The 13,742-nt window shown below is 35.4% G+C and overlaps 1 protein-coding gene across 4 annotated transcripts in view; it reads right to left on the minus strand.

The window, feature by feature from the left end:
* Positions 1 to 13,742, minus strand: part of CASK (calcium/calmodulin-dependent serine protein kinase (MAGUK family)) — a 162,489-nt gene that overhangs the window by 123,621 nt on the left and 25,126 nt on the right. For 2 of the 4 annotated variants that reach the window (XM_009893282.1, XM_009893281.1), the window contains exon 2: positions 8,354 to 8,459. In XM_009893282.1, coding sequence (XP_009891584.1) covers positions 8,354 to 8,430 — 77 coding nt within the window. In that variant the 5' untranslated portion in view covers positions 8,431 to 8,459. Of the gene's footprint in view, positions 1 to 8,353; positions 8,460 to 13,742 lie in introns of those variants that run through there. The other 2 variants (XM_009893280.1, XM_009893279.1) reach the window with 1 other exon arrangement.

Consider the following 13,742-nt stretch of genomic DNA (forward strand, 5'->3'; position numbering starts at 1 on the left):
GAAGGCACCTGAAAACAGTGACAGTACACACACTATATCACTAGCTCTGATACTCAATACTTTGTTCCTTTTCTTCCTAACTATCTAATTCCTTCTGATAACCTAACTTACCACAGTGAGTACTATAACACTTTCAGATGCACATATATTAATAGTCCTTAGGCTAAAATTAGAATACTATTTCTCTAAAACCAAAACAGCTTGGTGTGGCTTAATTGCCCTCCTTTTCTTTCTCCTGTAAGTAACCTAAGGCAGATTTATATTTAAAAAATATTCATTGCTTGGTGGGGCAAGGAGAGAATACAAGACTTAACAGGAACAATAAAAATCACATATTATAATTCATGCTTAACAAGGCACTTGTGAATATATTGATTGTAACGTGTCATTTTCAGCCTTTACACCTTTTCTTCTTCCTCTCCAACAACGACTCAAGGAGGCGTGGGGAGAAGCAGAATTTGCAAAGCATCTAGAAAGCCAACATTATCAGGGACATTTTTGTAAGCTATCCAGAATACCCACTTTTGCTTTGTTATACACCTGCAATGCAAAACTTCTGCTTCAAGAGTCACAAGCAACGTGCAGAAGTTTTAATTCCCAAATAAATCCAAAAGGTATCTCCATGCAAAATACACTGTTGTGTGGACAGAGGACTGACAACTATGAGAGAGACTAGTGACCAAAAGAAAAGCCTATTCATTTAAGTAGGTGAAAAAAAAGATTCCCGGCCAGTTATTTCAGCACCTGGTACCATCTTCAGATTTAACAAGCCCTGCAAATCAAAAACCCGTATTGCCAAGCCATGACTGCTCATCACTGCATCAATGTATTCCACTGCATGATTTTTTCCCAGTAGTGTTGCTCAAATTCATACAGCTAGTCTGTATACATAACTAAATATCACTCAGACAGAGAATATCCTGTGCAGCACTATACATAGTACTGTACAGCAGCAATGGGGTCAGGTTCAATGAGAACAGCAAAAATCTGGATCTAGCTAGCTCACTTGAAAAAAACCCTCACGTCAATCTCCTTTTCAATGCTTCCTCCCAACAATTTATTTCAGCTAAATGGAAAACAAAACTGAAACCCGAGCAACACCAAGCACTGCAGGACATACAAAATGTGTGATTAACTACCGAAAATTAGGAGGTGACATTCTCATGAAGCAGCAGAATCCTTTAGAAGACTAATTTCACTCTGACTTCTTGTAAACTACAGATGAATAAAGATCCAGAGGCACTCTAGATTTTTAGCAATATTGGTAGCTGCCGAGACACTGAGCCAAGAGTGTCATTGCTTTACACTAACTTTTCTATTAAACAAGGTGCTTATAATCAGAATGGTCTTTAACATGTATTTCTGCCTCCCACATATACAGGCCAACATTCTTCATTTAAATTTTGTAACAGTAAGTGGCAGTTTGGATTTTTTTTGCAAATATATTTCAATTAGTTTAAATTATGTGGATATTAAAAATAGGTACAGACTGTGAGCAGTAAGTAATGTTTGAAAGTTTTATTCCATTAAGATGAAGTCTGTTGCTCTCAAAAGCACAAATATATGGCAGGTGTATTTTAATCTCTGACTTCAACTGGCTACTTTTTCAAGGCAAAAATCTTACTTTAAGAGTAGATTTTTTTTCATGTCTAAATAGGGATTTGTATCACCCCAATGATGTTGAATTTTATCTGCAAATCTTATGAGACTTTTATCTAGCCGAGGCTGCAAAAGCAGGAGTCACCCTCAGTTATAAGAAATCCCAGAAAATTCAGTGCACTAACAGACTAAGAACTCAGCAATATCACAACCACTTCAAAGATGACTTTACAGAAACTGAAAGGCTTACATGATGCCAGAGCATTAAAGCTTTGAGATATTGATGAAATAGAAGTTCAGGAAGTCTCAAGGTTTTGTAAGGACTACCAGTGCTAGGCATGTGAAAACCATAAAAATAATAATAATAAAAAAGTTAAAATTCACTAAAATACACACACAGAGATATACACCTGTTGAAGACATAAGTGGAAGATGCAAAAAAATTTGGTAAAATTACAGGACATTCATCTGATAGAGAATCATCTGATACCAGTAGAGGGCAGTCACAGAACCTACATAAACCGACTAGGCCAGTTTGTGGTATTTACACTGAAAGTGCCAGCTAAAGCAACTCTGAACAGGGAGTTAACAGATATCACCACACCTGAACTGTTGAGGGTATCAGTATGAACCCAATTTCCCATATTCTACTATTGATTTTTCCATATTTTTAGCAGAACCGTGCCTGGATCTCAGCCCTTTGGATTAATGTTTCTTTCCATAGCTCTCATCAGTGCTACTGTGCACCTTGAAAATCTTTCTACTGTTCTGCACAAAGCTGATGATAAGTTGCAGACTGCCCAGAAAGTTTACTCCTGAGCCATAATCAACGCAGAAACCTGTTTTTACGCTCACAGTCACTGTGTGAGGAAGAGATAGTATACTCCAGAAGAGATCTACATTTTAATACTGGGTATGATAGCTTTAAATTTGCAGATGACCTACTAAGGTGTGGCCTTCAACTTAATTTACTGATGAAGAATTAGAAAGTTTGAGAAGCACTGCTTTAGGGAATTATTACCAAAATTTAAAAAAAAAAAAAAAAAAAAAGATAGACTAGGTGTATTGCTTATAACCGAGTTTACTGAGTTTTATACCATGTATGTTAAAGGCCTTTGCACAATGGCATTTTTTCCGTCACTTGGACAGTTTTTATATACTTGCCATTTTCAATTACTACAAATAAACTGCCATAAATTAACTTTAAAAAATATGGTGTTAACTTTTCTTGAAGCCCTATGTAACAACCTCCAAAAATTAGGACAAAAAGTACAGAAACTCTTATTTCCTATATATTATCCATGCATCCAGGATTTAAATGAGTTTACCACCTCAGCATCTCTGTAGAGGCTTTTCAGTACTTTAGATTAAGACATTTTTACAACTTTGCTGGCAGCCAAGAGATGAATTTCAGTGCTTTTCATACACTAACTCATTACATTTAGTCACAATGGACAAACTTCACTTGGTAATACTTAATTCCTAAATCACTGTGTAGAAGATGATCTTAGGAGGAATAAGTAATTCTAAATAGGTGTGCTTGGAAAAAAATTTCTACTAATGTTTTCCTAGCAATGGTCCAACCAGATTATTAGATAGCATGAAAGAAAGAACATACGCATCCTTAAAAAGCACTGGTTTTGGTGGTAGCATAGAAGTAGTACTGTACCTGAGCTGAAATGTTTAATCCATACTGCAATTTAATGTTAAAACCTCCATGTCAGCCAGTATCATGAGGCCATACAAATATACTCACTTTATACCAATGCTGTGTGAATTACTTCATGTTTATACAAACCTTTGAAAATACTAGTATATGCACCAACATTTTATATTGACTTCTACCAGTTAATTTTGCTTAGAAGTAGGTCTTCTGAAGCTTTGCTAAAATAATGCAACTTAGCAGCCTGTGACAATTAGTTCTAATAAATGCCGAAATCTCAATGCATCAATGTCTCAGTGCTCTGAATTCTCAGTTGCCCTGCCAAATTTTGCTACTTACTATGAAAGAGCCAAAATTTCATCCAAGATAAAAATCCAGATTTCAAAGTCTGGCCTTGTCAACAGAAAACTCCCAACAATTGCTCTTTAAGCATTAAAACTAATGAAGTCCTGTTTCTTATTATATTAATTCCTGTCCCTCAAATGAATGAAATCAAGAAATATTAAGCAAATGTAACATAAAAACCTGGTATCTCTTTCCTCAAACACAAGTTAGCTTTAAATTCTCTATCACTTCCTTTGACTGTAATCAGTCAATAGGCTATCAAGAGGCTAATGGGGACAAAAGAGAAACTGCACACACAGACCAGATAACTGCCTAAACTTTGCATCCACAAGTAATATGCATAACACATTGAAAACAGAACAAAAAATCCCCAATACAAACACGATGTAAATGTGAGTGTCATCAAGGTAAAAAATAATCTGTTATTATGTCAAAGAGTTTGATATCAGAATATTTAATACTTGGTGGAATTTGGTTGCCTTAAAGCATTTAAAATCAGAGTTAGTCACTTTAGGCTCCCTTTCAGTCTGCAGGAAAAAAAAAAAAAGCGCGTACAGAGATGCCTCAGACTTCGTGTGTAATTTTTAAACATCTGAAGTGAGGACAGACAGAACCTCAAATTTAATGTCTTCTTTAAGTGTACTGTAAGCTTTTCAAAATGAATTTGAAAGTTTTTCCTTTTGTTGGGTATTTTGAAAGTCTGGCTCAACTTTAAACCTAAAAGCATCTGAAACTATCTTCTTTCAGTAATCACAGCAACCTGTTTTGGTGTGGAAAATACAGATTTTAGTTTCTTTTGATTTTACTTTTAAAAGTTAACACTTAGACTTATTTTTATCCTCGATAATGCATTATGCAAGTATGAAAGAAGTACAGTAAAGCCATATAAAAGATAAAGGACTACAGGTGAGACTCCTTTGAAAAATAAAACCATAACCAGATTCCTAACTTGATTAAGTAAAATAATGAAAAAAATGTTTCACTCCATAAACTAAGAAGCTGTGCTATTTCACAGTATTGTAACAAAGCAGAATAAATAGATAGCATTAATTTTTTTCCTTTTTTTTTTCTTCACACTTCAACAAAGCCGCATGATTGAGTGTACCGTCATTTAAACACTCACCAGCTTATGCTTAATGTAAAGCTACGTAACTGCAACCATTTTAAAGTATTGCTTTTACGAATTTGAGATTTTAAAACTACAGCATTTTTACATGTTAGCTAGGTTAAACAGCAATGTTATATATATACTAAGGAAGATCGGTTCTTCTAATGTCCCAAGATATAAATCTCTCTTAAAATGCACTAAGAAAAGCAAAACCACTTATGTATAGTAGCGCGACAATATTCTGCAAATGACCAGATATTAATTTATCTGCAATCCACTCACTACTCCTGTACCTGAGTTCTTCAGCATGAAAGGTAAGTACTCAGTCCACATACTTGATTACACTGAGGATAAACTGCATATAATGTACTCCAAGTATAAAACATGGTTTTCAGATGCTTCAAATGGAGTATTTGCTTTGCTTTACAAATATTGCAAGTAGCAGACCCTTCTCAAAGTATTCTTATTGATAAAGACCAATGGCCATTAGAAAAAAAAATATGTAACTAGCAACAGACTATAAAAGCAAAAGTGGTAGTTACATACCAAACAGAAGACAGCATTCTATGTAAAACCACTGTCCCTCCCCCGTGACATGCATAAACTAGCAAGCAAACATCATGTGACAGGGACAGCACTGTCTAAAATAGCACATTATTGAACAAATACAAAAGAAACCAGATTGCACCCCATTTCATAAATGGAATTTTTAAATAGCAGGAGAGTTTTGCATATTAGTTTGTTCTTTGCAAGGCACAGACTTAAAAAAAAAGATTGGTTTCATCTGTTTTGACACTGTAAAATATCTGTTTGATATATTTGTATTGAATACATGCTTGTATTAGGTAAAAGGTCACAGTTAACTCAATACTAAATGATGGATCACTTGATATACAGCTGTCAGCAAATAACACCGCAGAATGAGAAAGAAAATTGCAACTGTATGATAAAGACTAGAGTTACCCTACATCAGATGCAAGGTCTCTCTAGAGCATCAAACGGATCTCTTCCATTTGTGGAAAGAGTCCAATTACCCTTCTGGGGAGCAGCTGGGGGGTATGTGTCAGGGAAATCACTTGGCACAGGCACAAACTTCTAAAATAATAATTTTACTTTAAGAATAAGACTTTCTGGGATAGGTTCTGTTTCTTACTCTACACATGCACTTCATCTATTACAGCCAACTGCTTCTATGCAGTTTATTACAGCAGTACCTAATGGCTAATAGCAACCTACTGGTAACATGACATGATAACTCCATTCTAAAGAATGCCTGAATTTGTGTATAAATAGTGGTTAAAAACATGGCTATTTTTTTGGTGTTAAGCCTCATTTCTACTGTTCATGTTCATCCGTGCTTCTATGAATTGTGACTTGACTTTTTTGATGTTTATTGTAAGAAAATTTTTCAAAATTGGGCACAGATTGTATTTTGTCCTGAGTGGTACCATCTCTTGTTATCAGATATATGCTGCATTTCATATGTAACTTGTACTTCTTCCTAACAATAGATTTAGAAAGATATTCACGGTCATTTTAGCAGCTGCTCCATGTAGCTAAAAGCTCATGAAACAGTAGTGGGCCTGCGTTTCATTTATCTGCAACTGACGGCACAAAGTTTTAGGTTTGGTTATTGCGTGCGTTTCATGTGCTGGACATGGATTAATTTTCATGCAAAGCACCTGCCAGTCCACAAAAGGCCCATGACCAGCTGGGCTTATATCTCCTCTGCAGATCTGTGTTGTCTTCCCCTTTTCTGTCATTTCAGAATAACTAAGCCATAATAAAATATATTTTATCACTGTAGACAGAACTTAGTTGCAAAGCAGTTAAGTTTGTTGTAACAACAGCATAATGAACAGAAAGCAGTACAAGGGAAAATAACTCCCATACAAATACACAGATGCTTTTCTACTAACTACAAGTTTATTAATATGGTCACATAAGAGAATGCAGTCTTACTCCACAGCAAACATCAGTCTTCTGTTGAATCACTTTATCAAAGAATCCCTTTCAGCATAACACATCACGCCCAGAACTCTTCCATTCCCTGCTACATTTTGAGCACAGGTGTTCTTACTGTCTCATTTTCTATCACTGTTTGTTACAAAAGAGTGATGTCTTCTAGTGTATAAGGGAGACGAGGACATACAAGGTGGTAAAGCATTATTATCCTTCAAATAATTTAGCCTCATATTTCCTTCTTTCATGTGGCCTGAAGTCAGGTACAGTATTTGTGTAGTAATCCTAATAGTTTAGATTTACTTTTTATGTATACAAACATAAATGATAATAGGCTTGTCATTAAAAAATAATTACTGCTTTTGTCTCATATTTCTGAGCTACTGGTATGGTAAAAATAGAAGCAAAACCTTTTTTCCATTTCAAAATCTTGTTAATTATCACAGTATGTCTCCCCAAGGTGTACATAATTATTTCATAATAGTATAATTAAAGTCCCTTGGTCCATGCTTTGGGATTTGCAAAATAAAAACCGAAGTCAGTATTGAATCAAAACTTACAGAAAGCATGAAACAATTATTTCAACACAATCATAAGTTTATAACTCACCTAAAAAAAAAAAAACAAAACCAGAAGACTTTCAAGCAACAATTTTCAGATTTACAACTTTTTTTTTTTCTGTTACCATCTAACTTTTTCTCTGCGTCAATGGTAAAACTAACATGTGAGAATTATTTTTAAGTGTATATCTCAAGTCAAATATTTGGCTCTAGTGGACATGCCAATTTGACCTAACACACTGGCATGATGTGGCTTGCTCCAATGTAAGCAGGCCAAATGCATCAGAAAAAATCATGCAGGAAGATTAGAGAAAGTAGAGGTATAAACACATATGCCCAGACACACTAGGAATGCATATATGAAGAACATAAAAAGAAGACCTGGTAGATACAGAGAAGACAAGTAAGACAAAATATAGAAGATGCACAAATTAGCACTCTGCATGTTTTTGTCCTTCCCAGTTAGCTAAAACCTAACTCAAGAAGGACTAACAATTTTCCCTCAAAGGAGGAATATGGCCATTTAGGAGCTGCCCACCCCTTTGTTTCTCATTGTTGACTGAAAAATACCTGTACACTGCTGAAAAGTCATGCTTTGTTCACCCTTCCATATGCCAATGGTAACTAAATTGTTACATTCAAGCTTCCAAAACATATCTTCTAGTCAAATGCCTCTTTTCATGTGATAAGAACGGGTATATTGATTTACAAGAATACTGAAATACTCCAATAAGCTTTAACTTCTTATCTAGTAAAGGGAAAGCAGTGCTAAAGAAAGTCTGGAAGAAAACCAAACAGAACTTCACAACTGCAATAGAATACCATCAGTTACCCAAAGATGACAACTAGGAGTAGGTTTTTAACTTGTTCTCATGTACCCTCTTAGGGATGCAGCAGCCATCAATGTACACCATGTCTGCCCTTAGAAAGCATGCTATAAAGAATCAGCCTGATGTTAGCCCCCTAGCCAGTATGACAAATTTTTTTATTTGGGACATTTTTCATAGCACTCAAGACTTCTGAGCTACAAAACAAGCAGGAAGAAGCAGACCTACTTTTAGGATTTTATTTAGCAAATGACAACAAAGAAAGATAAAATCAAAAAGCAAAACTTACAACTCAAAGACCATATAAAGCATTCCATCTGAGCTGTATGTCTCCAAGAGTTCAACAATATGAGGATGCTTCAGCATGTGACAAATACTGGCTTCCCTCTTCAGATCTGTGGAAGACAATAAGGTCATGTATTAGCTATATAATCAAGCTGTTGAATAAAGGAAAAAAAATATTTTAAAACAATTAGAACACAATGTTTGGAAACACAAACACATTTGAAAATTCTAATAAATTATTTAAACTTTATTAAGAACACTGACGACATGACATTTAATTATTTTCCTTCAGAACTGAAGTGTGAAATTAACTTTAACAACTCACATAGATCTCAAAATATAAACACACAAAACTTAACAGGTTTTCTTGTTTTGACCTATTAATAAAAGATCTCCTTGGTCATAATCTGAAGAACTGTAGGGTAATAAGTTCCTTTAATGCACATTTGCAGACTACACCAAGATCTTCATCCTAAATATCCAACATCACTGTGAAATTATCTCCAAATACAGAAGACAGGCTCTTTCACCACACTACAGAACTATTAAAACCTTGAGGTCTCTAGTCTGATCCCTCACTCAAAGCAAGGTCAACTAGAGCAGGGTGCCTAGGACCACATCCAGTTGGGGTTTGAACATCTCAAAGAATGGAGGCTCTACAACCTGTCTAGGAAACTTATACCAGTATCTGACCACCCTCATAAGTAAAGAAGTTTCTTTTCTTATGTTTAAATTTCTTGCAGTTTACTTCTTTAATAATGGTGGGGTTTTTTTTATTATTTGTTGTTTAAAAATCAAAATGTATGAAATTACACTGGCATAAATTTTAACGAGCATATATTAGCTTGCATCTCTGTTCTAGAGAAGAGGAAGGAAAGCAGAAACAGTTGTGAATAAAGAAAGAGCAGAAACCACTGTGACATCTCTCAAAGCTTGAGAAATTTTGTTTTTAACCAAACAACAATTTTACTTTTTCTGATCATAAATCAATCCTTCTGCTAGTATAGAAATGCAAAAATCCAAAACCACTCTGAATTTTCTTTCTTTGTTGAAACTATTTCGTATTTTTGTTATTTAATTATCCTTAAACTTTTTTTTTCTTTTAATTTACCACTAGCATTCTAGAAAAACAGCAAAATCTTGAATGATAATTTGAAAAGGGAGGGAAATATCAGTCTGTATTCTGAAGCAGACATTTTACTTTTCTATTCTCTTTCCATACAATTGTTCATTGTTCCAAGAATGACCTACATATGTATTTATGGGAAAATATAAACACAATTTCTTAGTTTGAGAATGCTTACCATATTGTTGTGTAGAAAGAAATATTTTTATGTGTGCCCTTCTTAAACTTCTAACATGAATCAGTAACATTCAAAAATATAGGCAGCAACATGAACATTCTTTCATGTGAAGCATTCAACAGGTCACTCAGATTTATGCTAGACTTTTGATCTTTTAGTCATCTATAAATGCAGAAGAAATGCTCAGAATTTGGAAATGACTGAATTTCAATCCAGGAAAAAATCTGCAGATCCGCAAAGTGCAAATTTTCTTACTAAAACTTTCATATTACACGTGCATTACGTACTTCCTCCCTCACATCCTTGCAAATATAATCTAAAAGCAAAATGAGCAGAGTAACCCCTTAGAAACCATTATGTAATGTCATCTTAGGAAGTGCAAACAGAGCAGCAAAAAGAAGCAACTGTCTCTCACTGCTGCAGAAGAAATTAAGATAAAGAAATTCATGTAAAATTTGCCCTTTATACAGAATTTCTAACAAGTAAGAAAACAGCAGTACATCTTTCACATATACTCACATATCAGTTTTTACACCACCTCCATGCAGAGGAACTACTAAACCCATATTGTAACGTTCCCTTCCATCACACTTAGGCATTGATTTGACACTAAATGACCACCACCTCTTTTCTAGGCAGTGAGGTTCTCCTTCTCATTCACTGAAGTACAAATCCAGTCTTTCCTAAATAGGATCACATGTAAGCCTAACTGATGGATAGCATAAGAAAACAGAAAACTATGTGATTCCGTGAATGACTATGATCTCCAGAAAATACGGCACTTTTATTTTGTCTCTTACTGTATAATGACATTAATGCTACCACACTTCAGCATAGTATCTGATACCTATTTTAGATGGAAAGCAAAGTAAAAATCTAATAGGAAACTACAGAAAGATTCTGCTTTATTTATGGGTTAAAATAGTGTTCAAAATAGTTCATTTTGGCCACTTTATTAATTTCTTGTGGGCTTCACTTATATTTTGAAGGGAAGTAGAACCATGAGGAAGAAACTATATGCTGTCATTTACCTCGTTCCTTTGTGCAATATTGCATGAGTGAAAGAATTGCTCACAGCCTGAGCATCAGCAGCAGAGGAAGGAGAAACAGAAAGTGGAAAATAAAATCTCCAAACAGGAAAACAAACGAACAGAAGTCACAGAGCAAGGTTTTGTATGACTAAGGGGTCTTGGGGCTAAGAGCAGAAGTCCTATTTTAAAAACAGCAGGGACTTGTTTAACAGTAGACCTATTAAGGAAGAAGAAAACAAGGTGTGAAGAGACAAATGAGTACATACCACCTTGATTCAACAAAGCCACAGGGTAGAAAAGAGATGACAGATTCTGAAGTCCATTTGGACTGTAACCCAAATGTCAAAATATGTCGTGTTTAAGACCAGTAAAAAGGAAAGGAGAGGGAGCAAAAAAGGCAGAGATGGCACATATATTTCATTGTTTTCACTTAAAAAAATTACATTGTCATCCAATCAATACTTTATCAAATGTTTTTACCAGGCTGAGTTAAATTCCATCTCCACATGTTCCTCAAGAGGTAATTAAAAATCTCAAGTGCCTACAGATACTGTTACAGTTCTTAATACGACATAAAACCAAGCAGATGTTTGGCTGCAAGCAGGTAACCGAAAATTTCCTAAGAAAAACCCCATTATTATCATCTTGTGAGACACCATATTATCTGCAATTTATCATACTGAATATAATCTATTGTGTTATATGTATGAGTTATGTTATATGTATATGAGTATGACCTGTTTCCTACCTCTTGTTAAGTTTTCTAAACTTGTGCTGAGTATTTTAGCCATGTCCTTCAGTAACAAAGGTTGCACACATTCCATATCAAAACAATCCTTTTGTATTCCAAACACCTAAAAGAGCTTCAGGACAACTCTAGAATCTGCCAGTGGAGTAAGTCAACTTTAAGCAGCAAGAGGTGACACGTACTATTTACTAATGGTTATGTATCTCATATTTAGAACAGTCTCCTTCACTAGTAAACAAAATTTAGCTTAAAGAACATACACTAAGCCAAGATAAGGTCTTAGAATCTAAAACAAACTGTCATCTTTTAATTGCTGGACTATTTTACTTCACATTTTAATCCTTTTTGGACACTTCATCTAATAATTTTTCTCTTCTTGATGTGGCTGAAGAAATGACTTTCCGCTCCATTCTTTAAGACTTTTCTGTCAGCACTTCTTTCAAAATTAAACATGAATGACAACAGTGATAATAAATAGAGCAGCAAGGTTTAAAAGCACAAGCTTAAGTTTCTCTGCCAACTGCATGAAAGGTATTGTTATACAACCAGAAATAGGGGGAAAGATGTAGTGTTTCATTTAACTTGCTTAGCGCACAGTCTGATACATCATCCCTTGAAAATCATTTAAAAGTTGTCAATTTACACCACTGTTACCAATAAACATTCCAGACTATCAGTCCGTTTACAAATCTCGGATTTTTTTTTAGCAACCGGAGGCAAGTTCAAGTTTCCATTATATACATGGCTAATTATTTAGAGAGTCACTGAAGTTGTTAAAATGGCATGAAAGTTCAGACTTCTAAGATGGAAAAGGGAATTCCCAGCGATAATCACCACGCAGAGAAAATGCAGCCTTGTGTTTGGATAGCAACACTGAAAATGAATTGCTGGAAGCAATAAAAAGATAACTGCTCTAAATAATTGTGTAAAGGAAGATCTGTCAGTCTTTGATAGAAAATATAAAACATGAGCATCGTTTAAAATTTCCACGGGAGTTAACTACCTAATAGCCTACGCATCTCTGACAACTCTGGCAAACACCTAATTCCCTTTCAAAATCTGATACCTGAGGTTTTAAAACATCTCAAACATACTAAACATATTTTGAAAGTAACCTCATGGTATCCTACAGCATGGAAGAATTAGATGCTCTCTAGCAGCCTAGATTACAGCACCATTTTTAACATCTTAAGAGTGACATGCATAGACTGTGGCAGCCACAACTGTTTTGGGGAAGGAAAGCATCAAGTTTCTTAGCAAGATGGAAGACATACATAATTTTTAAACACAGAGCATTCTGATTTTTCAGGCCCAGTACACTAAATGATTAGTTCTCCAGCCACAGCTTGGGTAGGACAGTATTTTGAAAGGAAGTATCTACATCAATAGTAAACTTCTTGCTTAAAATGCTTCTATATATTTTGTACTGTGAGAATATGATTATACATGATTTAAATAGATGTGGTAGTACTAAGGTTTAAAGGAAATCAATATGCTTTTTTCATTCGGTTGTGTCATTCTCACCTACCATCCTTTGGTGTGCATCATGGAGAAGTTGCTGACCACTCCAACTTGAATTCTTCCAGATACAACTAAACTGAAAGATGTGCCTCAGAAATGTACCTGATGCACTCATCTTGAACAGGCCACAAGGCCAGACTAGTCCTAGTTCAAAGCAACCCCCTGACACATGCACGTGTAAGACAGACACTGAGACATCAGCACCAACTGTTTCACCCTACAAATACATCGGGTTTTGTCTTGCGGATCACCTTTGGCTAGCTGCTAAACTCCCACTCAAGTCTGTGCTCACTCTGTGCTCTCAGCAGGGCAGGGGGTAGAAAATATGAAGAACAGGAACAAAAAAGCTCATGGATTGAGATAAAGACAGGGAGATTTCTTACCAGTTGTTATTGTGGGCAAAATAGCCTTACTTGACAAAGTTAATTTAATTTATTGCCAATTAAAATAAATACTTCATTATTGATTTGGGTAGAGGGAATCAAAAAGATAATCATTAAACCAACAAATTCCCTACCCCCAACTCTGAGTGGTGCAGGGGTGTGGGGGTCATGCTCAGGACACAGTGGTTTATTCCTTTTTGCTGCTCCTTCCTTCTCACACCTTTCTGCTTCTCCCTCATGGGTCCTCTACAGGCTGCAGGGGATATCTGCTCTGCCATGATGAACCTTCTCCTCCTTCCTCCCTGATGTTGGTATTCCCTCTTTTTGTTCCACACTCCCCACGCCTTGGTCCAGCGTTTCCTACCCTTCCTTAAATATATTTTCACAGAAGCGCCACACACATGGC

Source organism: Charadrius vociferus, unplaced genomic scaffold (assembly GCF_000708025.1).
Source record: "Charadrius vociferus isolate BGI_N301 unplaced genomic scaffold, ASM70802v2 scaffold209, whole genome shotgun sequence".
Classification (NCBI taxonomy): domain Eukaryota; kingdom Metazoa; phylum Chordata; class Aves; order Charadriiformes; family Charadriidae; genus Charadrius; species Charadrius vociferus.